Source organism: Dipodomys merriami, unplaced genomic scaffold (genome assembly GCF_024711535.1).
Source record: "Dipodomys merriami isolate MVZ:Mamm:240054 unplaced genomic scaffold, mDipMer1.0.p SCAF_6, whole genome shotgun sequence".
NCBI classification, from domain to species: domain Eukaryota; kingdom Metazoa; phylum Chordata; class Mammalia; order Rodentia; family Heteromyidae; genus Dipodomys; species Dipodomys merriami.
In genome coordinates, this window is record NW_027206179.1 from 7514517 (window position 1) to 7539902 (window position 25386).

At 40.7% G+C, this 25386-nt stretch overlaps 1 protein-coding gene and 1 pseudogene across 1 annotated transcript; one reads left to right on the top strand and one right to left on the bottom strand.

Moving 5' to 3' along the window:
- Positions 1 to 819: 819 nt before the first annotated feature.
- On the top strand, positions 820 to 10547 carry LOC138813734 (vomeronasal type-2 receptor 116-like). The gene is made up of 5 exons (XM_070002115.1): positions 820 to 1038; positions 2659 to 3453; positions 4307 to 4534; positions 5686 to 5809; positions 9649 to 10547. The coding sequence occupies exons 1-5, from the start codon at positions 835 to 837 to the stop codon at positions 10545 to 10547; spliced, it is 2250 nt and encodes a 749-aa protein (XP_069858216.1). The 5' UTR covers positions 820 to 834.
- Positions 10548 to 18914: 8367 nt separating this feature from the next.
- On the bottom strand, positions 18915 to 21028 carry LOC138813735 (protein lin-28 homolog A pseudogene; annotated as a pseudogene).
- Positions 21029 to 25386: the final 4358 nt, after the last annotated feature.

Genomic DNA, 25386 nt, shown 5'->3' on the forward strand with positions numbered 1-25386 from the left:
AGTGGACTTTGATCCTCTTTACTCCCTGTATCCTTTCCTTTTCAGAATCTCAATGAATGCATTTTGGGAAGCAAGTAGTGATAATCTATGCATTTCCCAGAACTGCAGTTCACCAAGGGAGATTTGGAACAGGGATTTCAGCATAAACCTTCATTTCATGACAATTCTCTCCCCTTCCCCCAAGTTGGAGGATCCTTTCTTCATGATTAGTTTCTTGAAATTTAGTGACATGAGTTAACATGGGAAATTACTTTCTGTTGAATTTTTGCTCTTCTATATAAATCAGAACTAAGATTTGTCCCTTGATATTTGCATTTTTTGTTCTGGTAGCTAGTGCAGAAAGAGCTGTTGAAGGCGGTGGATCTCTGGGGAGAGCTGTAGGATCTTCCTCAAACGAGCCCATCACCTGCCATGTAACCATGTAACATAAACTGGGTGGTTGAAAAACAAAGATTTGTTTTTAAAGATTTGTTTCCCCAAGATCAAGCAGAAGGATATTTGGATGTCATGAGAGATTATTCCATGCTTTAAAGAAACCAACTTTTTTGGTGTATTGCATATGAAAGAGAGAAAAATCACCCTTTCTGAGCATTCATGTGGACACTATATTACAATCCATCCTGAAGGGTGTACTATTTCAGTATATTCATTTTGCAAGGAAATAAACATTTAACTCATCAAAGTCATTGCACTGACTTGAATATGAACTTTGAATTACTCTTGATAGATTTCTAATGTCTACTGTACAGGTCTATCTTGAAGAACTACCAATTAATTCTGGCCTTGGCTTTTGCTGTTGAGGAAATCAACAAGAACCCTGATCTTTTACCTAACATGACTCTGGGTTTTGATATCTATAATGTGGATTTCAGAGCTTGGTCAACACTTGACAATCCCTTTACTTGGCTCTCTGGGCAGTACAAGATCCCTAATTATACCTGCATGAGAGAAAGTAAGTCTGTAGCAGTACTCACCGGAATATCAGGAAGAACATCTGCCCAGATTGGGACACTGCTGGAACTCTATAGGTTTCCACAGGTGAGGATGGGAGGGATGCAGATGTGAAAATTGTCTACTTTGGTGCTTTTTTATGATGATAGGAAGATATAAGATATAAAAACCTATCTAATTTTATGATATCAAAAGCTAAATACACAAACAGTGGGAAATTCATGTTTCCATTATTTAAGAGAGGATAGGGAAGTTGGAGCAGACTAGGGAATGACCTGGGACTGAGAGCCTATTGAGTATTTTTTTTTTTTTTTGTTGGTCGTGGGGCTTGAACTCTGGGCCTGGGCTCTGTCCCTCAGCTCTTCAGCTTAAGGCTTGAGCCACAGTGCCACTTCTGGTTTTCTAGTGGTTTATTGGAGATAAGAGTCTCACAGAATTTCCTGCCCAGGCTGGCTTTGAACTGTGATCCTCAGATCTTAGCCTCCTGAATAGCTAGGATGACAGGTGTGATCCACCAGTGCTCAGCTTGAATAATTTTGTAGAAAGCATCCAGAAAGTGGGAAATACTTTAAAAATGTGAAATTAAAAAAAATAAACATGTGAAATTAGCCAGATGCTGGTGGGTCATGCCTATATTCCCAGCTAACTCAAGGTGGATGGGGTATAAGGATAATGTTTGAAGCCAGCATTGGCAGGCAAGGACATGAGACTTTTATCTCTAAATAACCAGGAAAAGAGCTGGAAGTAAGCCAGGCACCCATGGCTCACATTTGTAATCCTAGAAACTCAGGAGGTTGAGATCTGAGAATCATAGTTTGAAGCCAGCGCAGGCTGTGAGACTCATCTCCATATAACCAGAAAACCTTTGGCAATGTGGCTAAAAATGGTAGAGTGCTAGCCTTGAGCAGAAAAAGCTCAGGGACAGTACTCAGACCCAAGACCCTGAGCTCAAGCCCTAGAACTGACCCCCCCCACCACCAAAAAAGAAAGAAAAGAAAAAAGAAAAAGGAAAGTTGGAAGTACTATGGCTCCAAGTGGTAGAGTGGTAGCATTTAGCACTAAAGCTCAGGGACTAGAGTTCATCCTAGGACTGGCAGAAAAAAATCACACACGACACAAAAAAGCAAAAACAAAACTGAAGTTATTTCATCAGGCTAAGACAAAATGGGCAGGTTTTCTCTCATTTATGGAAGTTTAAAATATAAACCTGAAATGTGAAATAAACATGAAAATGCATACATGGCCATAAGCAAATATACATGATAAAACTGACTGAAGAATGGTGTACAAAATGGAGGATTTCCATGGTGTAATTGTTCTGAAAAATGAGCAGAGAAACTTGAAACATGTCACACCAATAATAGAGGTAAGTGTAAAGCGAATGGTGTGGGGAACAAAGGAATAGAGAGGAGTGATGGCAAATACAGTTATAATATTCAAGTATATATGTAAAAATGAGTGGGGTTGGTATAGATGGGGGAGAACAATAGAAAAAATTACACTGATCAACAGGCATTGCACACAGAAACTGACATGCGCAGATGAAAGATCTTTGTACAGCTATTTAAAAACAATTTAAAATTTATTTTCTAAAACTAGAAAAGATCTCCTTCCTTTCACTCATTCAATTCTTTCTTGCTATAAGTCGACTGAGATTGTGAAGGATGGCAATCCTTTCACAGACTCTTCAATTTTCTTTCCCTTTAGCTTACCTGTGGACCTTTAGATACTGTCCTGAGTGACAAAAGCAAATTTCCTTCTCTGTATCAGATGGCCCCACAGGACACATCACTAGCCATTGCCATGGTCTCCTTGATGGTTCATTTCAACTGGAACTGGGTGGGGTTGGTGATCTCACTAGATGAAAGTGGTTTGTGGATAATTCCAGAATTGAGGGAAGAGATGGCCAAGAACAGAGTCTGTGTAGCCTTTGAGCATGTGATTCCAAGCACTATCCTTACACAGATATTTAGCAGCCTGATAATCCATCGTGAGATTAATAACTCATCAGCAAATGTATTTATCATTTATGGTGATAATGAATACCTTCTAAACTTAAGGCTGTATTTTGGGCAGTTTTTAATGTCAAGCAAAGTTTGGCTTATGACTTCACAGAGTGATTTATCCATGAGTAGAAGGTATTTCATGTTAGGCTCATTCCATGTTCCTCTCATGTTTTCACATCACCATCCAGACATTTCTGGGTTTAAGAATTATGTCAGGGGAATTAATCCTTCCAAATATCCAGAAGACTTTTACCTTGCTCGGCTGTGGTTTCTCTCTTTTAATTGCTCATATTCTGAATCTGACTGTGTAACATGGGAGAACTGTCCCCAGGATGCCTCCTTGGAGTGGTTGCCTGGACACATTTTTGACATGGCCATGTCTGAAGAGAGTTACAATATATACAATGCTGTGTATGCTGTGGCCCATGCCCTTCACAAGATGTTTCTTCATCAAACAGAGGGAAATGGGAAAGGGATGGTGCCTTCCCCTGCACAGGTAAGGTCGTCTTTGTTAGATCTGACACAACAAAAATGAGGTGAACCTAAATATGTTTAAGCTTTTACAAATCCCAAGAGAAACTTTGTTTAAATGTTTCTGAAGTTTCTTCAGACCTGAAAGGAGGAAATGCATTTCATGTTACAAATGACCTCAGTAAGCTCATAGCTAATGTTTTCAATTGTAAATATAGCTTTTCCTATGAGTTTCTTACATAGCAAAGGATTATCAGCTCTTTATGTAATTAAGTACATAAATGATGATGATTTCAGAAAGTAGCTGGAGGGATAAGTGGGGCAGAAAAGATGGGGGAGAATAACGTAATAGGTGACACTGATCAAGATGTATTGTATTCATAAACTAACTCATTGAATTTAAACCCTTTTGTATAACACTTAAAGATAATAAGAAAAATTAAAAAAATCAACTACTATTTACATGTGTAAAATACTAATAAACAAATATATATATATATATATAAATATAAAACAAATGAGCTTGTTTAATTCCACTTTAGGTACTATTAATTTAGCCAACTGCAACTCCCTGGATATTCACAAATGAGCAGTTCTGCTAACCTGTAACTATGAAACTCAGAACTGTCTCATTCATGACTATTTATGTGGAGGTGGTTTATCTTGAAAAGAGGCCTTGTGATCCTTTCCTTGAGTGAGTAGCATTCAGAAACATTATTTCAGTCCTCTGTAGACCTTTGTTTTGTTCTACTGCATGTGGCGTATGTCTTAATCTAGAAGGATAAAGCAGGTAATAAAGACAATGAGGGGCAATGCAGAATTTAGGCTTTCTCTCTTAACTCTTGGATTCACTTCACCATAAGATGTATTTCTTTTAGCTGCACCCTTTTCTGAAGAAGATCCAATTTCATAATCCTGCTGGAGACCTAGTGATTTTGGGTGAGAAAGAGAAAGTAGAAGCAGAGTATGACATTGTGAACATCTGGAATTTTCCAGAAGGTCTTGAAGTTAAGGTGAAAGTCGGACTATTTTCTCCATATGCTCCACATGGTCATCAACTGTCAATATCTGAAGATATGATAGAGTGGACCATAGGAACTACTGAGGTGAGTTAGACCTGACCACAATGAGGAGTACTGCATAGAAGCAAAATAATCCCTAGATTTCAGGTCCACCTGATCTTATTAATTATATAGCATTGTAAATATAATAACTTTCAGCTTGAATAACTTATTTTCCAATTCTTTGAAGAAAAGGAACATACTAATTCTATATGTGTAAGTGATAGTTTATTTATTGTCAGAAAACCTAAATGACATGTTATAACAATTTTCTAATACGGTGACAAAACACCTGAGGAATCAATTAATAAGGTAGAAAGGTTCATTTTGCTCCACTGAAGTTGTTTCTGTCTAGGCTAACTTGACCTGTAATTTATGCAGCAAGGGTGACAGGAATTATCTAACAAGACTATACCGGAAGAAGATTTTTACTTCCTTACTACTGGACATCACAGAGGAAGAGATGATGAACCTGGAGTTCACATAACCTAATATAAGGGATGTCTGTGCTTTAGGGAATGCTTTGATAGCCTCAGTAAGGGTTTTCCTTCTTGTTTTCATATTTTAGCAATCAGTAGGAGACAAACAATAATGAATTTGCCAGGTACCTGTGGCTCATACCTGTATTCCTAGCTGCTCAGGAGGCTGAGATCTGAGCTTTGGGAGTGGAAGTCAGCCTGGACTGGAAAATCTGTGAGACTCTTGTCTCCAATTAGCCTCAAAAAGCTGGAAATGGAGCTGTGGCCCCAATTTTTTCTGAACAAAATAGCTCAGGGAAAGTGCCCAGAGTTCCAACTCCAGAATCAGCACACTCTCTCTCTCTCTCTCTCTCTCTCACACACACACACACACACACACACACGCGTGCACGCGCGTGCGCGCACACACACACACACATGCATGCACACACACACATAAATTTAAGAAGTTCCTTAAGGTTGGCCATCAATGACTATTTTAGGATTAGGGTCTACCTCTTAAAGGTTCAACACTTTCCAATAGTATACTGGACTACAGATCAAGACTATAGCACATATGTCTTTGGGGATCATGCTTTATGGAATCTCTAACAGTATTCAGTCAATGGATTAGCTTTAAGCATATAGAAATCATGTTTAATAGTTAATAACACTTCACTATTTAGTGTGGTAGGTAAAAATCTGAACAGTTATCAACATATATCTGATTTTCCTCAGACTCCTCACTCTGTTTGCAGTGAGAGTTGTGGTCCTGGATTCAGGAAATCCCCTCAGGAGGAAAAGGCTGCCTGTTGCTTTGATTGCATCCCTTGCCTACAGGATCAGATTTCTAATGGGACAGGTAAGTCCCATTAGAAATTCTCCCTAATGTTCTCTGATTAATCCAATAGAAATCAAGATTTCAGAGCCAAAGCTTCCCTTCCTTCAGTTACTAAGTTGATTGTATTGCTCCTTGAAATTACACAAATCATCCATTTGAATTACATCTAGCATTATTTTTTTCGCTAGCCCAGTGTATGTATGGGAATCTTAAGAAAACTCACTTGATACTCATTAATGAAAGTTTAACTTCTAATATTAATATAAAGTCATATTAAGGACAGGCTCTCCATGTTTTTCCAGATTGCCTTTACAAAACAAAGAAAACATGGATCATGTACACAGTGCTCTTGCCACAGAGCAAGTGCTTAGAAGCTCAGTTTGGTTTAAGAAACAGACAAGTGTTGTGCATAGGATGATGTTAGAGCTTCAAAGAGTGGTTTGATTCTCTGTTCCCCACTGCTTCACAGGTGAAGAGTAGAAACAAATACAATGTCATGAATTCAAGGACATGCCACAGGGCTTTATTAACATTTCATGTATACATACATGTTAGTCATATTATCCACAATTTTAAATGGGACTAAGGAAGTTGTGCAGAGTGATAAGAATTAATATTATAGCAACTTAAAATAATGTAGAAAAGAATTTTTAGAATATTAAAATTGACAAAATGGCATATTATCAATATGTTGATAGTCAATGAAGGTAAATATTGAATCTGATTTTTCAAAAAAACCACAAAAGAAATACAAATCAGGAGGCGGAAACAATGTTTGATAGGAAATGTACTCATTATCTTACTCACGTAACTGTCAGCACTCTGTATAGTATCTTTACAAGACAAATATATATTTAATTAAAAAACAAATGCAAGCCAAAACAACATTGAAAGTCCACCTCACTTCAGTTAGAATGGCTATAATCAAGAAATCTAATAACAACAGATGCTGGAGGGGATGTGGCCCAAAGGGAACCCTACTGCACTGTTGGTGGGAGTGTAAACTTGTTCAAGCCCTTTGAAAAACAGTATGGAGATTCCTCAAAAGACTCCACATAGAGCTCTCCTATGACCCAGCATTTACTCAAATGATCACAAACAAGGCCATACTAAAACTATCAGCACAACTATGTTTATCTCAGCATTATTCATCAGCTAAGATATGGAAGCAACCTAGATGCCCTGTAGTAGATTAATGTATCAAGAAAATGTGATATATATGTGTGTGTGTGTATATATATATACATATGTATATATATATTTATGTATGTGTGTGTATACTGGAATCCTATGCCTCCATCAGGAAGAATGACACCACCCCATTTGTTAGGAAATGGAAAGACTTGGAAAAAATCATGTTAAGTGAAATAAGCCAGACCCAAAGAAACATAGGTCCCATGGTTTCCCTTATCTGCAATAACTAGTACACTTCTAGGATAATATTACCAGACAAGCAGAAAAGGTCAAAAGCTATGCTATGCACATATGATCATATAAGATGAAGCTAAGTGAAATGAACCTCAAGATAGGGACACAAGAGGCTTTTTTATTACTGTTGTTTCTTTAAATGTATTTAAAATGTATTATGTGATTTTTTTTGTTTCTTTTGCATGTTATTCCCTCATGGTATAACCCCTGTTTTTACTGTATTTGATTCTGGTGCCCTGCGTCTTGTATATTATATTTTTAATTTGGGAGGGGAAGGGACACAACAAAATGCTGAAATAAGGATACAGGTTGACCCATTGTAACAGTGAGATGTACAAGATACTATGTTGAAAATGAACTTTACAACTTGGGGGGAGGGAGGAGTTAGGGAGGTGGGTAAAGAAGTGATGGTAGGGTTAAAACAAAGGAGGGGGTAACAATGCTCTATAGGAAATGTACTCATTATCTTACTAATGTAACTGTAATCCCTCTGTATAGTATCTTTACAATAAAATGCATATTAAAAAGAACCAATGTGGGAGTGAGGTTGAAGTTATGGTTTAGAAAAGAGTAAAAAAATTCGTATACTATTTGGTAACACTTTTATGATCACAAATACTGACCTGTTAAGTTTTTTTAAATAATTTTTTAATGTGATTAAGTGATTACATAAATGTCACAAATTTTACAGTATTGTGAGATAGTGATACTTAAAGTTACAAATACATTTTAACCTTCATGAGGCAAATTGTCATTATCATGGTCTATAAAGTTTGTGAATTCTGTGAGCTTTGACAATACAGCTATTTCTTCCACATCGGGTGGTACTTACATTTCTTTCCTTTAGCTCAGGGTTAGCTGTACCCCCTATCTCTCTCATTCCCTCCCTTCCTTTGCTCCCCTTGAGTTGCTTAGTTCGTTTTTATCAATGTCCAGTGCAGCTGAGGAGCCCCTCTGTTGTATGCTTTCCCATTTCCCTCTGATTCTGTGACCTCTTTCTAGTTTCCCTCAGATGTGTGCAAATATACTATATATGTGGTCAACAGCATGGGGTCATTTAATAATGATATGACAAGATGAGTGGAGGTCCTTTGTTTCTCGAGTCCTGGTTTTTTTTTTTTTTTAAATTGTATTTTATTTTATTTGAGAACATACTGTACAGAGGGGCTACAATTACATGGGCAGAATAATGCATACATTTCTTACCAAGCATTGCAGCCTCCTCCTTTGTTTACCCTTCACTTCCCTTCCCTGCCTCCCCCCTCCCCCCACCCAATTTTACCCCCCTCCCCCCACCCAATTATACCCCCCTCCCCCCCCCACACCGAAATTGTAAAGCTGGTTTTGACATGACATTTTGTACTTCTCATTGTTGCAACAGGTCCACCTGAATCCTTAAACGACTTGTTTTGGTCGGTTGTTGGGCCTTAACTCTGAGCCTGGGAGCTGTCCCTCAGATATTCAGCTCAAGGCTAGAGTTTTACTACTTGAGCCATAGTGCCACTTCTGGCTTTTTCTGCTTATGTGGTGCTGAGGAATTGAGCTCAGCACCTCATTCATGAAAGGCATGCACTCTACCACTGAGCTACCTTTCCAGCCCTCAAGTCCTGTTTACTTTGTTGTATCTCCACATTTTGTATGTAACATCCACATATCAGGGATATTATGTGCCACTTGTCTTTCTACTCTTGGCTTACCTCACTCAAAATGATTTGTTCTAGTTCCATCTATTTCCCTTTGAATGCCATTATTTTGTCCTTTTGAATGGCTGCATAATATTCCATTGTATATAGGTACCACAATTTTTGGATCCATTCATCTATAGTGGGACATCTGGGTTGTTTCCATATCCTGGCTATTGTGAACAGTGCTACAATGAACATGGAGGTGTAGGTATCCCGGTTCCTGTTGCTCAGGGTGGATTCTGAGGAGTGGTATGGCTGGGTCATAGGGGATGATCTATGTTTAGCTTTCTGAGGTACCTCCAGACTGCTTTACAAAGTGGTTGTATTAGTGTACATCCCCACCAGCAGTGTAATAGGGTTCCTCTTTCTCCACATTACCTCCAGATGAATTTAGGATGTGGGCCATTCTGACTGGATTAGGGTGGTATCTCAGGGTTGTTTTTATTTGCATTTCCTTCACAGCCAGGAATGATGAACATTTCCTCATGTATTTCTTTGCCATTTTAATCTCTTCTTTTGAGAAGTCTCCCTTTAGTTCCCTTGCCCATTTAGTAATTGGTTTGTTAGGTTTGGGAGGAATTAATTTCTTGGGTGTCCTGTACATAATGGATATTAGACCCTTGTCTGACATATTGCTGGTAAATATTTTTCTGACATGTTAGTTTTATCTTTAAGCAGAATGTTTAATTTCCATTAAAGAAAGTGCATTATTGAAAGGGACTAATGGTTATTTCTCTTCCTTGCCAGATATGGAGCAGTGTGTGAAATGTCCAGATCATCTGTATGCCAGTTCAGAGAGAAACCAGTGCCTCTTGAGGGCTGAAAGGTTCCTGGCCCATGGAGAACCCTTGGGCATGGCCCTTGCCTGCATGGCTCTCTGCTTCTCCACACTCACTGCTGTTGTACTTGGGGTTTTTGTGAAGTACCAAGACACTCCCATTGTCAAGGCCAATAATCGGGCTCTCAGCTACATTTTGCTTACCTCCCTCATCTTCTGTTTCCTCTGTTCCTTGCTTTTTATTGGTCGTCCTAACACCATCACCTGCATCCTGCAGCAGGTCACTTTTGGAGTTGTGTTCACTGTGGCTGTTTCTACTGTCTTGGCCAAAACGGTGACTGTGGTTCTGGCTTTCAAGGCCACTTCTCCAGGGAGAAGGATGAGGTGGCTGCTGGTATCAGGGGCTCCTAACTTCATCATCCTCATCTGCATCCTCATTCAAATGACTCTCTGTGGAGTCTGGCTGGGAACCTCTCCTCCCTTTGTGGACACAGATGCACACTCTGAACATGGCCACATCATCATCCTGTGCAACACGGGCTCCCTCACTGCCTTCTACTGTGTCCTGGGATACCTGGGCACCCTGGTCCTGGCCAGCTTCACTGTAGCTTTTCTGGCCCGGAACCTGCCTGACACCTTCAATGAAGCCAAGTTCCTGACCTTCAGCATGTTGGTGTTCTGCAGTGTCTGGATCACCTTCTTGCCTGTCTACCACAGCACCAAGGGGAAGGTCATGGTGGCTGTGGAGATCTTCTCCATCTTGGCCTCCAGTGCAGGCCTCCTGGGCTGCATTTTTGCCCCCAAGTGCTACATTATCTTGTTAAAATCAGATAGAAATTCTCTGCATGGCTTCAGGATAAACAAATAGATGGAAAAATAAGATTCAAGATTACCCTGTGTGTTTGATCAATGTATAGAAGGTCTGAATTAAATTGACACCATTTTCCAGTAAGCTATAAGTTCATACTATCGGAATTACTGCAATGAGTAAATGGCCCTCACTCATTTGTCAACTTGTGACCATCACTACCATAATGTAAATTTTATTATCTATCTATCTATCTATCTATCTATCTATCTATCTATCTATCTATCTATCTATCTATCGTTCCTCCAATCATTAACATTACCATTCCCAATTAGTATATTACCCGGGTTTTCCTGTCTTACTCTTGATTTCTCAATTACTTTCAAAACATTTCAACAAAATACATCCTTCTTTAAATTGTATTTATTAGCTATCCACAAATATTTTCCTTTTAACATAGTTCCTTATTGTAATATGTGCTAGTACCATGCTGTCTTTGTTAGTATGGCTTTTTGTAGTAGAATTTGAAGTCCAGCATCGAGATCCCTCCCATGTTGTCTTTTTTGCCTAGAATTGTCTATTCTAGGTCTTTTGTTATTCCACATGAATATTTGGACTGTTTTATGTATTTCAGAAATGCATGTCATTGGGATTTTAATACGAATTGCATTGAATTTGTATATTAATTTTGGCAGTATGCCATTTTCACTATACTAAGAGCATGGGAGGTCTTTCCATTTCCTGGTGTCCTCTGTAATTTATTTAAGTTTTTATAGTTTTCATTAAAAAGTTCTTTTACATCTTTGGTTAGGTTAATTCCTAAATATTTTATTTCTTTTGGGTTATTGTGAATGGGGTTGCTTCTTTTATTTCCCTCTTTGCTTGTACATTGTCAGTGTACAGGAAGGCCACTGATTTTTTTCTGGGTTGATTTTGTATCCTGCTACTTTGCCTAAGTGGTTTATAAATTTCTAAGAGTTTGGGGATGGAGTTTTTGGGATCATGAAGGTATAGTATCATGTCATCAGCAAAAAGGGATAGTTTAACTTTTTCCTTCCCTATGTGGATCCCTTTAATGTGTTTGTCTTGCCTTATTGCCCTGGCTAAGGGTTCCAGGACTATGTTGAAGAGGAGTGGAGACAGTGGGCATCCTTGCCTTGGTCCTGATTTTAAGAGAATTGGTTGTAGTTTTCCCCCATTAAATATAATATTGGCTATTGGTCTGTTGTATATGGCTTTTATTGTTTTAAGGAATGTTCCTTCTATTCCTATTTTCTCCAGAACTTTTAACATGAATGAATGTTGTATCTTATCCAAAGCTTTTTCTGCATCAATGGAGATAATCATGTGGTTCTTGACCTTGGATCTGTTGGTGTGTTGGATTACATTTATTACATTTAACGTATGTTAAACCATCCTTGCATCTCTGGGAAGAAGCCTACCTGGCCATAGTGTATGATTTTTTTTATGTGTTTGTGGATTCTGTGAACTAGAATTTTGTTAAGGATCTTTGCATCTGTGTTCATCAAGGAGATTGATCTATAGTTCTCTTTTTTTGGTTGAGTCTTTGCCTGGTTTGGGGATGAGTGTGATATTGGCATCTTAGAATGAGTTTGGGATAGCTCCCTCTTTTTCTACTTCTCTGAAGAGCTTGAGGAGTATGGGTATTAGTTCTTTAAAGGCCTTATAGAATTCCATTGTGAATCCATCTGGTCCTGGGCTTTTTCTTGTTGGAAGACTTCTGATTGCTTTCTGTATCTCATCGTAAGATAATGGCTTATTTAATTGATTTACTTCTTCTTTGCTCAGTTTGGGCAACTTGTATTTCTCTAAAAATGCATCAATTTCTGCTAGATTTTCTTTCTTTAGAGAGTATAACTTTTGAAAATAGTTCTTTTCTTTTTTGAAAATAGTTCTTTATAATTGTTTGGCTGTCTTGGGGATTTGTTGTGATTTTTCCTGTGGCATCCCTGATCTTGTTAATTTGGGTTTCCTCTCTTCTTTTCAAAGGTCCATCAATTTTATTTATTTTTCAAAGAACCAGATTTTTGTTTTATTAATTTTATTTATAATTTTCACATTCTCTATCTCATTAATTTCCACTCATTAATTTGATTATCTGGCTCCTTAGTAACTTTACGTTCCATTTTTTCATGTTTTTCTAGCTATTTTAATTGCAACATGAGATTATTTACTTGGTCTGTCTCTATTTTCATGATGTGGGCACTGAGGACAATAAATTTGCCCCTCAGGACTGCTTTTGCTGAGTCCCACAAGTTTCTTTGTGATGTATATTCATTTTCATTGAATTGTGGGAACTTTTTAATTTATTATTTATTTTCTTCTGTTACCCAGGTGTTGCTTAGAAGTGTGCTGTTCAATTTCCATGTATGTGAGTAATTTCTGAAGTATGTTTTGTTATTGAGAACTAGTTTGATTCCACTGTGGTCGAATAGGATACAGGGGATTATGTCAATCCCTTTGTATTTGCTTAAGTTCCTTGCATGAACCATGATGTGGTCTATTTTGAAGAAAGTCCCATGAGCTGCTGAGAAGAACGTGTACTGTGAGTATGGCCTCACTTAATTTGGTAGCTTCTTTGCCAATCTTCTGGTTGGTAGACCTGTCCTTTGGTGAGAGTGGAGTATTAAAGTCTCCTAATATTATCGTATTTGGATCTATTTTATTCTGTAAGTTTGAGAGTATTTGCTTAACATATTTGGGTGTTTCAATGTTTGGGGAGTATATAAGTTGATAATGGTAATATCCTCCTCTTGGATTGTTCCCTGTATTAATATGTAGTGTCCTTCCTTGTCTTTTTGTATTGATTTTAATGAAAAGTTTATTTTGTCAGATATCAGGATAGCTACTCCTGCTTTCTTACTGGGAGCATTTGATTGGTAGATCCTTTTCCAACCCTTCACTCTGAGTTTGTATGTTTGGCTGAGAGGTGGGTCTCCTGAAGGCAACAGATGGATGGGTCATGTTTTCTGATCCAATCTGCAGTTCTTTTTCTTTTGAATTTAGTCTGTTAACATTTAAGGTTATTATAGAGAGATACCTTGTGGTTCCTGTCATTCCCTGTTTTCCTAAGTTTTTCTTCTTTCCTTTCCTCCTGTGCTTACTAAGTTAGACTTCTATTAATGCCTGCCTAGTGCGGGTCCCCGTTCCTGGTTGCTTCAGGTTGTGTTCCCCCTCTTAGTATTCTTTGTAATGCTGGCTTATTGTTTATTAATTCATTTAGTTTTTCTTTGCTATCAAAAATTTTAGTTTCTCCATCAAATGTGAATGCTAGATTTGCTAGATATATCAGTCTGGGCTGGCAGTTATTGGTTCTAGGGCTCGGATTGTACTTCCCCAGGCCTTTCTTGCATTCAATGTGTGGAGAGATCTGCAGTGATTTTTTTTCCCCATTGTAGTATAGCTCCTTCTTCATTTTTGCTGCATGCAAGGTTGTTTCCTTATTATTCAGATTTATCATTTTTACTATAATGTGCCTAGAAGTGTTTGTCCTGGAATCCTGCTTGCTAGGTATTCTATATGCTTCTGTTATGTATGTAAGATGTTCTCTTTTAAGATGTGGGAAATTTTCATTGATAATCTTGCGGAACAGGTATTGCATTCCCTTGCTTTGATATTCCTCACCTTTGTCCACTCCAATTATACGAAGGTTAAATTTCTTGGCACAGTCTGCTTGCTCTTGGATTTCTATTTGGCATAATTTAAGTGATTTTTCCATATCTGTGATTTTTTTGTCCAGTTGGTGCATTCTGTCTTCTGTATCTGACACTGTAAATTCCATTTTGTTCATTCTGTTACCTATGGCTTCCATTGTGGTTTGCATAGAGGAAATGGATTCAATGTTGGTTCTCAAAGTACTAATCTCACTTCTTAGTGAGGTGTGTACTGCCTCTATTTTTGCATGCATCTCCTGTTTGAAATCCTGAATATCTTTTTTTTTCTTTTTTTTTCTGAATATCTTTTTATAGTTCATTCCTGTTTTCTTTAAATTTCTGATTTCTCACTTTAATTCTTGAGTCATTGCTTCCAGAATCTCTTGGATGTAGCTTTTGTCTTCCATTCTTGCTTTGCTTCCATTGGGGCTCTCCCCTGGGTGGCTGCTGGCTTTTGGGGGTAGCTTTCTATCCTTGGTGTTGATAAACCTTGTAATTTTTCTCTGTGATTTTTGCATGGAGATTCAGGGATTATTGGAGATTATCTGAAATTTTGTTTTGGTCAATAAGTGTCTGTCATTGCTTGGTTGCAGTTTCTGGGTTGGTGGAGAGAGTCTGTACCTGGTCTTGGTTCTGCTGGGGGCCGGCCTCCAGCTGCTGGTCTGATCCACATAGGGCTCTTGGCTGTCTGCTGTAGATCACTGGCAGTTTCAGCCTTTAGAAGGACTGAGTAGCCTAGACTGCTCCTGTTTACTCGTGGTTGAGATCAGGTGTGCTGGATATACTCTCCCAGTTGCTGGAGTCTGCTATGGGCTCCTGATGTGTTTTTGTTGTTGTTGTTGTTGGTTGTGGGCCTGAACTCTGGGCCTGGGTGCTGTCCCTCTTGAGCTCTTCAGCTCAAGGCTAGCGGTCTTCCATTTGAGCCACAGTGCCACTTCTGGCCCTTTCTGCTTATGTGGTGCCGAGGAATCAGATCCAGGGCCTCATGCACACAAGACAAGCACTCTACTGCTGAGTCACCTTATCAGCCTGAGCTCCTGACTATTATCAGGTGCTGGTAAGCTGAGTTGTCCAATTCCCAGCCTGGGATATATGGGTCAGGTTCTGGTGGGATTTGGGCTTCTGGTTCTCTTGCCCTGGACATCTATGACTTTTGCTGTCACGGGTGTGATTCCCAGGTTGTGCAGTTCCCTGTTTCCCCCCCTCTGCTGAGGCATATGCTCAGTTTCTGACTTCAATCAGGAGGAGTTGGTTGTGTTGCTCAGGCACTCGGTCCCCATGCCTGGTCCTGGCTCCTGATCCCCAGTCTGGGGCATGCCAGTTGGACCTGTGCTGCTGTGTATCCACCTGGGTTATGCGGCCTGGAGTACACAGTTCAGGATTCTTCCACTGTTGGCTGTTGTGACCCACAGGTGCTGTTCCTGGTGTGGTATTTAAGCTCCCTTCCAGGGGCACTCTTGATCTAGCCTGGCCAGCTGGATGTGCTCCACGGGCTGGTGGAACACTCTCATGGTTCCCAGTTTTAGTGGGTCCTATAGTCCAGCTGTTGGTGTAGGGGTCTGGGTCAAGATCTGGGGGTTCCCACCAGCTCTGGTCTCCCTTGAGGAGGGATACGCTGTCCCCTGCAGGTAATTATCCTGGAGCTAGTTGTTTCTGTGTGATGTAGGTCACTGGTTGCTGCTGCAATCAGTGTTCAGTTGAGACGCTTGTGGGCTGGGTCAGGTGGTGGTGGCTCTGCATGTTTCTCCTCCATCTTTGCCTCTGTTGATGCTATTCAGCTCAGCCCATGGGATGGGCCACACAGCAGGTGGGCTGCATGCTGGCCTCTGGCTGAGAGGTGGGGTAGGGGTCTCCGTGCAGGTTTAGTGCACTGAGGTTTGTCTCTGTTTGCGCTCTCTGGATCAGCACCACTACCTTGAAGGTCTTCTGCTCTGGTGTTCTGTGGACGACCTGTGTAGTTCTGGGGTTCCTGCTGTGGGACTGAGTGGCTTTGGCAGGATGGAGCTCTTCTGCTCAGATAGTGAGAGGTGGGGGAGTGGTCTTTGTGCAGGCTCCCAGCTCAGAGGTTTCTCTGTTCATCGAGATCTGGTCTGACACTGGTATCTCAGGCATCTTCTGCTCAGGTTATCTGGAGATGACCCCCTGCATCTCTGGGGACTCCAGCAGCCCCCTCTGGGCCAGGCTGGCCATGGCTTGGCATGTTGCTGTGCAGCCAGTCAAGGTTGGGGACGGGGTCTTCGTGCTTCTCTGTTCTGAAGTTCTTCCATTTCTTTTTTTTTTTCCTGCCCTGTTTTTCTCTGAGTGTTCATCTTTTCGTTGTTGTCAGTCTCTTGGGAAAATTAAGCATTGGAACTCAAATTCTCTTTTTGGTTGGAGAGAGCTGTGGTGTTTCTCTACTGTCCCGTCGCCAACTTGGTCCCCTCTCCCCAATTTATTTTCTCTAGTATTACAGAACAAGTAGGTTTGGCCACAAACGTCATATTTGGTGAGAATTATGTTTACAAAATATGGACTCAGGTTGGGAACAAGGTGTGTGTGTGTGTGGGGGAGGTTGGTGTAGGGGTCTGGGTCAAGATCTGGGGGTTCCCACCAGCTCTGGTCTCCCTTGTGGAGGGATACGCTGTCCCCTGCAGGTAATTACCCTTTGCATCTTTGCATAAGTTGCATAAAAGTTGAAGAGACATTCCAAGAATTATCTGTGTATGGGAATGTAGGTTTTCTTTTGAGGGAGAAAAGGGCAGGGGATAGGGACTTACATTTTTAGCAACAAAGATCTAGTCCAAAATGGGAAATAGGGGAAGTGAGGATACATAAGAAAAACTATGGTTCAGGATCCTCACTTTAGAAGAGGTTCCTCAATTAGCTTCAGATCCTTTTGTGTAGTGCAGAATCTTCTGTCAAAGATGCTTTGGCTATTTTTCTCAATTATAAAAAGTTTGTAAACAATGAAACCCTAAAAAGAACATGGAGAAAAGACCCACACATTATTATTTGCACAATATAGGTCACCTAGCAACTCAGAAACTCAGTAAAGTCCTATGGAGCCTAGACAAATACAATTAACTAGAGAGGGCAACATTTGTGGGGAGACAAGAAACCAGGATCAGACACACATCACCCAATGCATTCTATTGCATTTGTCCTCAACACGGTGAGGTAGGTTTGCGGTGATCTCACAGCATGTAAATGAAACCCCCTTTTTCTCCTTTAGCTAACACAACGCCACAAACCATTATGCAGCAGGGAAGGACATAGGCTCTGGGTACCACAGAATAGCCTTCACTTATGAGTTTTCCTGGAAGCTGAGACTGAGGATTTTGGTTCTAGCTTTTTATAGACCCATCTCTGCGTGGCTAGTACAAGGTGGACACAAATCTGTGGTCTTAAAATCTAACCATATCAGCTCCCATTCCTTAGAGAAAAAAATACATATACAGTTATGTGCATGGTAATCCCAGGCTAACCTAGTAAAGGATAGATTTGGTATGTGGAAAGAAAATAAGTCCCAGAGCTGTAGGATTAGACAATTATCACTAACTTTGGCTTCCTCTTTGGGCCTCTTCTACCTTGTCTGTGCCACCTTTTCCTGTTTAGACTAATTTCCATTCTTCCAGCAGCAGGAGAACAAGTCATAGGGCAACCCAATAAAAACCTAGTCTCCCATGAAACATTTCCAAGGGTGGAGGGGGTTTCAAGAGGACCCTATGGCAGAAAAGCCAGCTCTAATTGGCAAAAATGAGGTAGTTCAATAGGCTATGCACTCCAAATGGTTGTTCTCCATGGTGATAAAACCAACAAAGTCTTCCTGCTGTGCAGACCTGGAGCTGCTGCCCACTGACCCCTGAGATTGCTCATGTACCTGAGAACACAGTGCAGGAATGAGGGCCTTAAGATTAAAATATATAAAAATACAAAACCAGAATATAATAAGAAAAAATGTTAAAATGCACAAGATATATCATTGGCACAGATAGTGCAGGTTTGGCATCCTGGAGAAAGTGGGGACCCAAGGTGGAGTTATCCAAGGGAACAAATAAGTTACAATCACATTGGCCCAGAAAGGGGTGTGTGTGGGAAGCTCAGAGCGGCAGGTTTGCAGCCATTCCTTAGTCACCCATGTTGCCTGTCATCACAACCCAATGCCTGGACCGGCTCTCGCAGCACTGCGGCTCAAGATAGGTGATGAGGAAACAAGATGTTGAGGGGAGGGGTGGGGGAGACAAATAACCCAAACCAAACCAATACAAAAAAAAAAACCTGCCTTGCTTCTGATGGGCCCTCCTACACAAGGTATGACACCTTGGGGATTTGGGCCCATGCATCTGCTGGTCTGATGCTTAATTATTTCACACCCTGGCAAGGGAAATAAATAGGACACATCCTTCTTTAAAGGAACAACTTGCCAATCTGGGTCATTTTTAGAAGTTGGAGGCTGGGGGTGGGGGGAGAAGGTGGGGCTGGTGAAGTTTATCATATAAAGTATGTAGGTTTCAAAGGTGTTTCCCCTAAAGCCCCTCATTTGAATTGGGATAGATAGATCATGATGGGAGTTCCTATGCATCACCCCTTCCCCTCACCAAAAGAGAAGATGGGGTGATGCTGGGAAATCCCGGCTTGAGATGTATGGCAGTGCCAGCTACTCACCAACCCACCCTATCCCCACTTTCTCCACTTTGCGTATTGATGCCTGCTCCTTGAAACTTCCTGCTGGCCGGCGTAGCCCCTCCCCCCCCACCCCCACGACTCTGGTGGCTCAATTTTGGGCAGGGCTGTGGATCTCTTCTTCCTCCTGAAAGTAGGCACGCTTTCCCTGGGAACTGGGGACATGCTGGGCCTTCAGTAGACAGGAGGCCACCATATGGTTGATGCTTTGGCAGAAGTGGCACTTCTTGGGCTGTGGTGGCAGCATGCATTCCTTGGCATGATGGTCTAGACAACCACAGTTGTAGCACCTGTCTTCTTTGGATCTGAGCTTCTGCATGTTCTTCCCCTTTGGCTGCCTATCACTCCCAATGCAGAACACCCTACCGGGCCCAGTAACTCGGATGGATTCTAGACCTTTGGCAGACTTCTTCAAGGTGAACTCCACAGCCTCTCCCTCCTTCAGGCTATGGAACCTCTCCACGTGCAGCTTACCCTGCTGCACAAAGACATCCACGGGGTGGGGGTGGGGTGGTGGTGGCGGGAGGGTTGAGCGTGGCCCCGGAACTGGCGGTCATGAACAGGAAGCCGAACCCCATGTGCACATTGAAACACTTACAAATGCTGGCCCTGTGCAGCAGCTGCGTGGCTCCGCCGCCGCCTTGGCGCAGCCACCTGCAAACTGATGGTTGGACACCAAGCCCATGGTCGTCGGCTGAGTCCGCAGCCATGGGCCCCTGGTCGGGAGGCTGCTGGCCCCAGAGAAGTCCGGAGGCAAAGGGCACATTTGCCTTTTGAATGATAGGAAAGGCTGCTTAGATGTTACAAAAATACACTTCAACATAGTCTCACAATGGATTGAATGTATGAACTATTATTTGATGAAAGTTGTTGAGGCAAAATGGGAACAGTTGACTCAACTATGTTGGATATATTAGTAAATTTATCATTGCTTAATCACTGTATATTAGGATTCTGTAAATATATATATATATATATTAAAAACCCATTTTTACTATTTTTGTTGTCATATTACCAGTAAATGTTTTTAAGATATAGTAATAATCTGAAGATGTTGCTCCTAATGTTGATCACATTAGAAATTATAAATTCATAAATAATGACACAATGAATCAGTATATACATATATCACATAATGTCAGTCCTTCCTGCTTTCTTCCATTGTTTATTGTGCTTCTTCTGTGTTTTCATTTTGCTAATATGATTATTGTTTGTAGAACTAAAATTTCTATTACTTTTCTTTTTGTAGGAAACATTACAATATATTGATGAGAAACGTCTGAAGTCACTTTTTTTTTTTTGTTGGTCGTGGGGCTTGAACTCTGGGCCTGGGCACTATCCCTGCGCTCTTCAGCTCAAGGCAAGAGCCCTACTGCTTGAGCCACAGTGCCACTTCCGGTCTTCTAGTGGTTTTTTAATTGGAGATCAGAGTCTCACGGACTTTCCTGCCCAGGCTAGCTTTGAACCATCATCCTCAGATCTCAGCCTCCTGAGTAGCTAGGATTATAGGCGTGAGCCACTGGCACCCAGCTGAATGTCACTTTTTGAGGCAATCTTTTTCATTAAGGGCAGCAGTACAATGTTTGATTATAAATAGTCAAAATTACTCTTGAAAATTTCTTAAACCATCCAAAAACACATAATACAGGATTTGTATATACAATCATGTACAAAAATATGTATTGGAGGGCTGGAGGTGTATTCCCATGTGTCCCCTCATCCAGGTGACTATCTGTGGACTCTAACTGGAGCCTTTCCCCCCCTCTTTGACAAAGATCCATACTCTGAACGTGGCCATGTCCTTATTCTGAGTAAAAGGGCTCTCTCACTGCCTTCCACTGTGTCTTAGGATACCTGTTATTATTTGTTTGTTTGTTTGGTCATTCATAGGGCCTGAATTCTGGGCCTGGGCACTGTCCCTCAGCTCTTCAGCTCAAGGCTAGCAGTCTACCACTTGAGACACAGTACCACTTCCAGCTTTTTCTGCTTATGTGGTGTTGAGGAATCAAACCCAGGGCCTCATGGATGCAAGACAAGCGCTCTACCACTGAGCCACCTTCCCAGCCCCAGTACCTGGTTTTCTTGGTCCTGGCCAGATTCACTGTGGCTTTTCTGGCCAAGGACCTCCCTAACTCCTTCAAGGAAGCCAAGTTCCTGACCTTCAGCACTCTGGTGTTCTGCAGTGTCTGGCTTACTTTTGTACATGTCTACCTCAGTGCCAAGGGGAAGGTAATGGTGGCTGTGTAGGCCTTCTCCATCTTGGCCTCCAATGAGGGGCTCTTGGGATGCATCTTTGCTCCCAAGTGCTATATCATTGTGTTAATGCCGGAGAGAATTTTTCTGCATGGCTTCTGGGACAAAACATATACTGGGAGAAAAAAGCCCTCTTAAGATGAAACTTACATGTTTTTATTTTTATTGTGAAAATACCATACAGAGGGGTTACAATTACATGAGCAAGGTAATGAGTACATTTCTTAACAAGTATTGTTACGTCCTCCTTTGTTTCCTCTTCCCATCCCTTCCCATGCCAAAGTTGTAAAGTTTGTTTTTCAACATAAGGTCTTGTACATCTCATTGTTGCAGTGGGTCCACCTGTATCCCTATTTAAACAATTTGAAACTTACATGTTTGATCAACTGTACAGGAGAAAGTTTAGACTAAATCTAAATTCCTTTTTCCTGTTAGATACTAACTTACATCATGGGAATCACTTGAATGACTAAGTGACTCTTACTCATTTCTCTTGCAATGGTACAATCACAAGTTGTAGCCAAAGCCAGGTAAATTTGAATTTTATTCTATACATGTTTGGTTCTTCCTATTTACTCTATACTTAATCCAATCATCTCTGCTAGTATATTTTCATTGTTGACCTGTTTTCTCTTGAGGGCCTCTGATACCAGGCTATCAGACCTGAAAGTGTTAAAGAGCTTGGAATGCCAGCTCAAAGCTCTCTTGGAATGCTGGGGGCTGAGCTCAAATAAGGTTAAGAGGTCGAGACTGATGGAGGTAAAAGATACTACCCTATGTGTTTAAATTAGAGTTGTTTGGACACTAAGCGCTTAAGGCCTTGGAAGTAAGATTGAGGTCTGTTTTACAGCTGGAATATATTTCATTGTTCCCTTCTGATCCTCAATGCTAAGGGAGTCAATTGGGAATGTGTAGAGCACTCACAACTTTGGGGCCTTAAAACAACTGAGTGCTCTATCTTGTCATTTGCAGCCTGAGCTCCAGAACACTTATTAGCTTTCCAAGAATTTTTTTTTTTGGGTAGAATCAGATCTGTGGATGTGGACAGCAAGAAGAGAGGGGACAGCCCTAGATGCTAGGATGAACACAGGAGCTGCTTCACAGACACATTTTGACCTTCACAAGGCAAATTGTAATGATCATGGTCTATAAAGCTTGTGAATTCTATGAGCTTTGACAATACAGCTATTTCTTCCACATTGGGTGATGTGTAAACTTATTTTTCTTTTGCTTAGTGTAAGCTTTTCCCTCTTTCCTTCTCATTCCCTCTCTCCCAATGCTGCCTTTGATTTGCTTAGTTTGTTTTCATCTATGTCCAGTGAAGCTGATGGGCCCCTCTGTTGTATATTTTCCCCTGTTTCCGTCTGATTCTGTGCCTTCCTCTTAGCTTCCCTCAGATCTCTCTCTCTCTCTCTCTCTCTCTCTCTCTCTCTCTCTCTCTCTCTCTCTCTCTCTCTCTCTCTCTCTCTCACACACACACACACCATACATGTGGTCAAGAACATGGAGTCATTTAGAAATGATATGACAAATTAAGTAGAGGTCCTTTGTTTCTTGAGTTCTGTTTACTTTGTCACATTTCTTTACATTTTGAATTTACTATCCACATATCAAGGAGACCATGGCCATTTGTCTGTCTGCTCTTGGCTTACCATCCATTTCCCTGGGAATGCCATTATTTTGTCCTTTCTATTGGCTGCATAATATTCCATTGTATAAAGGTACCACAATTTTTGAATCCATTCATCTGTAGTGGGGCATCTGGGTTGTTTCCATATCTTGGGTATTGTGAACAGTGCAGCAATGAACATGGAAGTGCAGGTGTCCTTGTATCCTGGGTCCTGTTGCTCAGGGTAGATGCCTAGGGGTGGTATGGCTGGGTCATAGGGGAGGTCTATATTTAGCTTTCTGAGGTACCTCCAGATTGCTTTCCAAAGTGGTGGTCTTAGTGTATATTCCCACCAGCAGTACAATATGGTTCCTTTTTCTCCATATCCCCACCAGCATTTGTTGTTGGCTGAATTTAGGTTATGGGCCATTCTGACTGGGTTAAGGTGGTATCTCAGGGTTGTTTTTTATTTGCATTTCCTTTATAGCCATGAATGATGAACATTTCCTCATATGTTTCTTTGGCATTTTCATCTCTTCTTTTGAGAAGTTTCTCTTTAGTTCCCTTGCCCATTTAATGTTTAGTTTGCTGGATTTGGGAGGGATTAGTTTCTTGAGGTTCTTTGTACATACTGGATATTAGGCCTTTGTCTGATATATTACTGGTAAATATTTTTTCCCAGTTAGTTGGTTGTCTTTCTAGTTTGGTAGCTATGTCTTCAGTTGTGCAGAAACTTTATTTTAAGGTTGTCCTATTTTTTGAGTCTCTCTCCAATTTGTTGTGCCCCAGGGACTCTGTTCAGGAAGTTCCTGCCTGAACCTATAAGTTCAAGTGTCTCTCCTACTCTTTCCTGCAGTAGTTTCAGAGTTTCAGGTTTGATGTTAAGGTCTTTTTTTTTTTTTTTTTTTTTTTGGGTCTGGTCGTGGGGCCTGAACTCTGGGCCTGGGCGCTGTCTCTCAGCTCTTCAGCTCAAGGCTAGCGCTCTACCACTTGAGCCACAGCACCACTTCTGGCTTTTTTCTTTTTGCTTATGTGGCGCTGAGGAATCGAACCCAGGGCCTCAGGCATGCAAGTCAAGAGCTCTACCACTGAGCCACCTTCCCAGCCCTGATGTTAAGGTCTTTAATCCATTTTGAGTTGATGTTAGTGCATGATGACAGGCTGTGGTCCACTTTTAATTTTCTGCATGTGGCCGCCCAGTTTTCCCAGCACCAATAGTTGAAGAGGCTATATTTCTTCCACTGTATGTCTTTGGCTCTTTTGTCAAATATCAGCGGCTATACATATGTGATTTTATTTCTGGATCTTTAATCTGTTCATTGGTCTTCAGTTCTATTTTTGTGTCAATACCATGCTGTCTTTGTTATTATGGCTCTATTGTAGAGCTTGATTTCTGTTATCATGATCCTTTGAGGAACCTCCATACTGCTTTCCAGAGTGGTTGAAATAGTTCACACTCCCACCAACAGTGCAGTAGGGTTCCCCTTTGGCCACCTCCCCTCCAGTATCTGTTGTTATTAGATTTCTTGATTATAGCCATTCTAACTGGGGTGAGGTGGAATCTCAATGTTGTCTGTGCTCCATTTGTAAGGAAATGGAAGGACTTGGAAAAAAATCATATTAAGTGAAGTGAGCCAAACCCAAAGAAACAGAGGTCCCATGGTATCCCTTATTTGTAATAATTAATATACATCTAGGATTATCTTAGCAGATGAGCAGAATAGCTCAATAGCTATGTACATATAACCATGTAAGATGATGTTAAGGAAAATGAATCCCAAGACACAAGAGGTTTTTCTTTGTTGTTGTTGTTCTCAATGTACTACTCAATTTCTTTTTTCTTTTGTGTTTTGTTTCTCCCTATAGTTTATAACCTGTTTTCTCTGCATTCGATTTTGGTACCTGGGTATTGTATATATGTTTATTTGAACTAGGGAAGGGAAGGGAACAACAAAATGGTGAGGCAAAGGACAACGGGGAAACCTTGTGACATACTGTCACAAGACAATATGTTGGAAATTAATCTGTACCACTTGGGGGGAGGGATTGGGTGGGGAGGGAAAGAGGGAGAAAAATGAAGGAAGAGGTAACAAGTTAGACAGGAAATGTAACTACTACCTTATGTAACTGTAACCCTTCTGTATATCACCTTGACAATAAAATTAAAAAACGAAATTATAATCTAATATATATTTAATAATAATATTTAGTAAAACTTGCAGTTATTATTTGGTATATTAGTTGTCCAGCCATGATCACTCTCATCACATGGAGCCAGACTATAGGCTTGGGTCACTATGTCAAGCAAGGTTACAATTTTTTTTGTCAGTCATGGGGCTTGAACTCTGGGCCTGTGCACAGTACCTCAGCTCTTCAGCTCAAGACCAGCCCTCTACCACTTGAACCACAGCACCACTTCCAGTTTTCTGATGGCTTATTGGAAATAAAAGTCTCACTAACTTCCCTGCCCAGGCTGGCTTTGAACCGTGATCCTCAGATCTCAGCCTCTTGAGTATCTAGAATTACAGACATGAGCCACCAGCACCCAGCAAGTTTAGAATTTTTAAATTACCTTTTGGAGATAGGATAAGTTCTTTGGTTTAGTTTGTGTCTAGACCATTAACAAGAACTATATAGTTCAAAAAGTTGCTTTGTTATAATGGTAAAATTTGAAAAATTGTTTCTAAAAATATTGAATTTG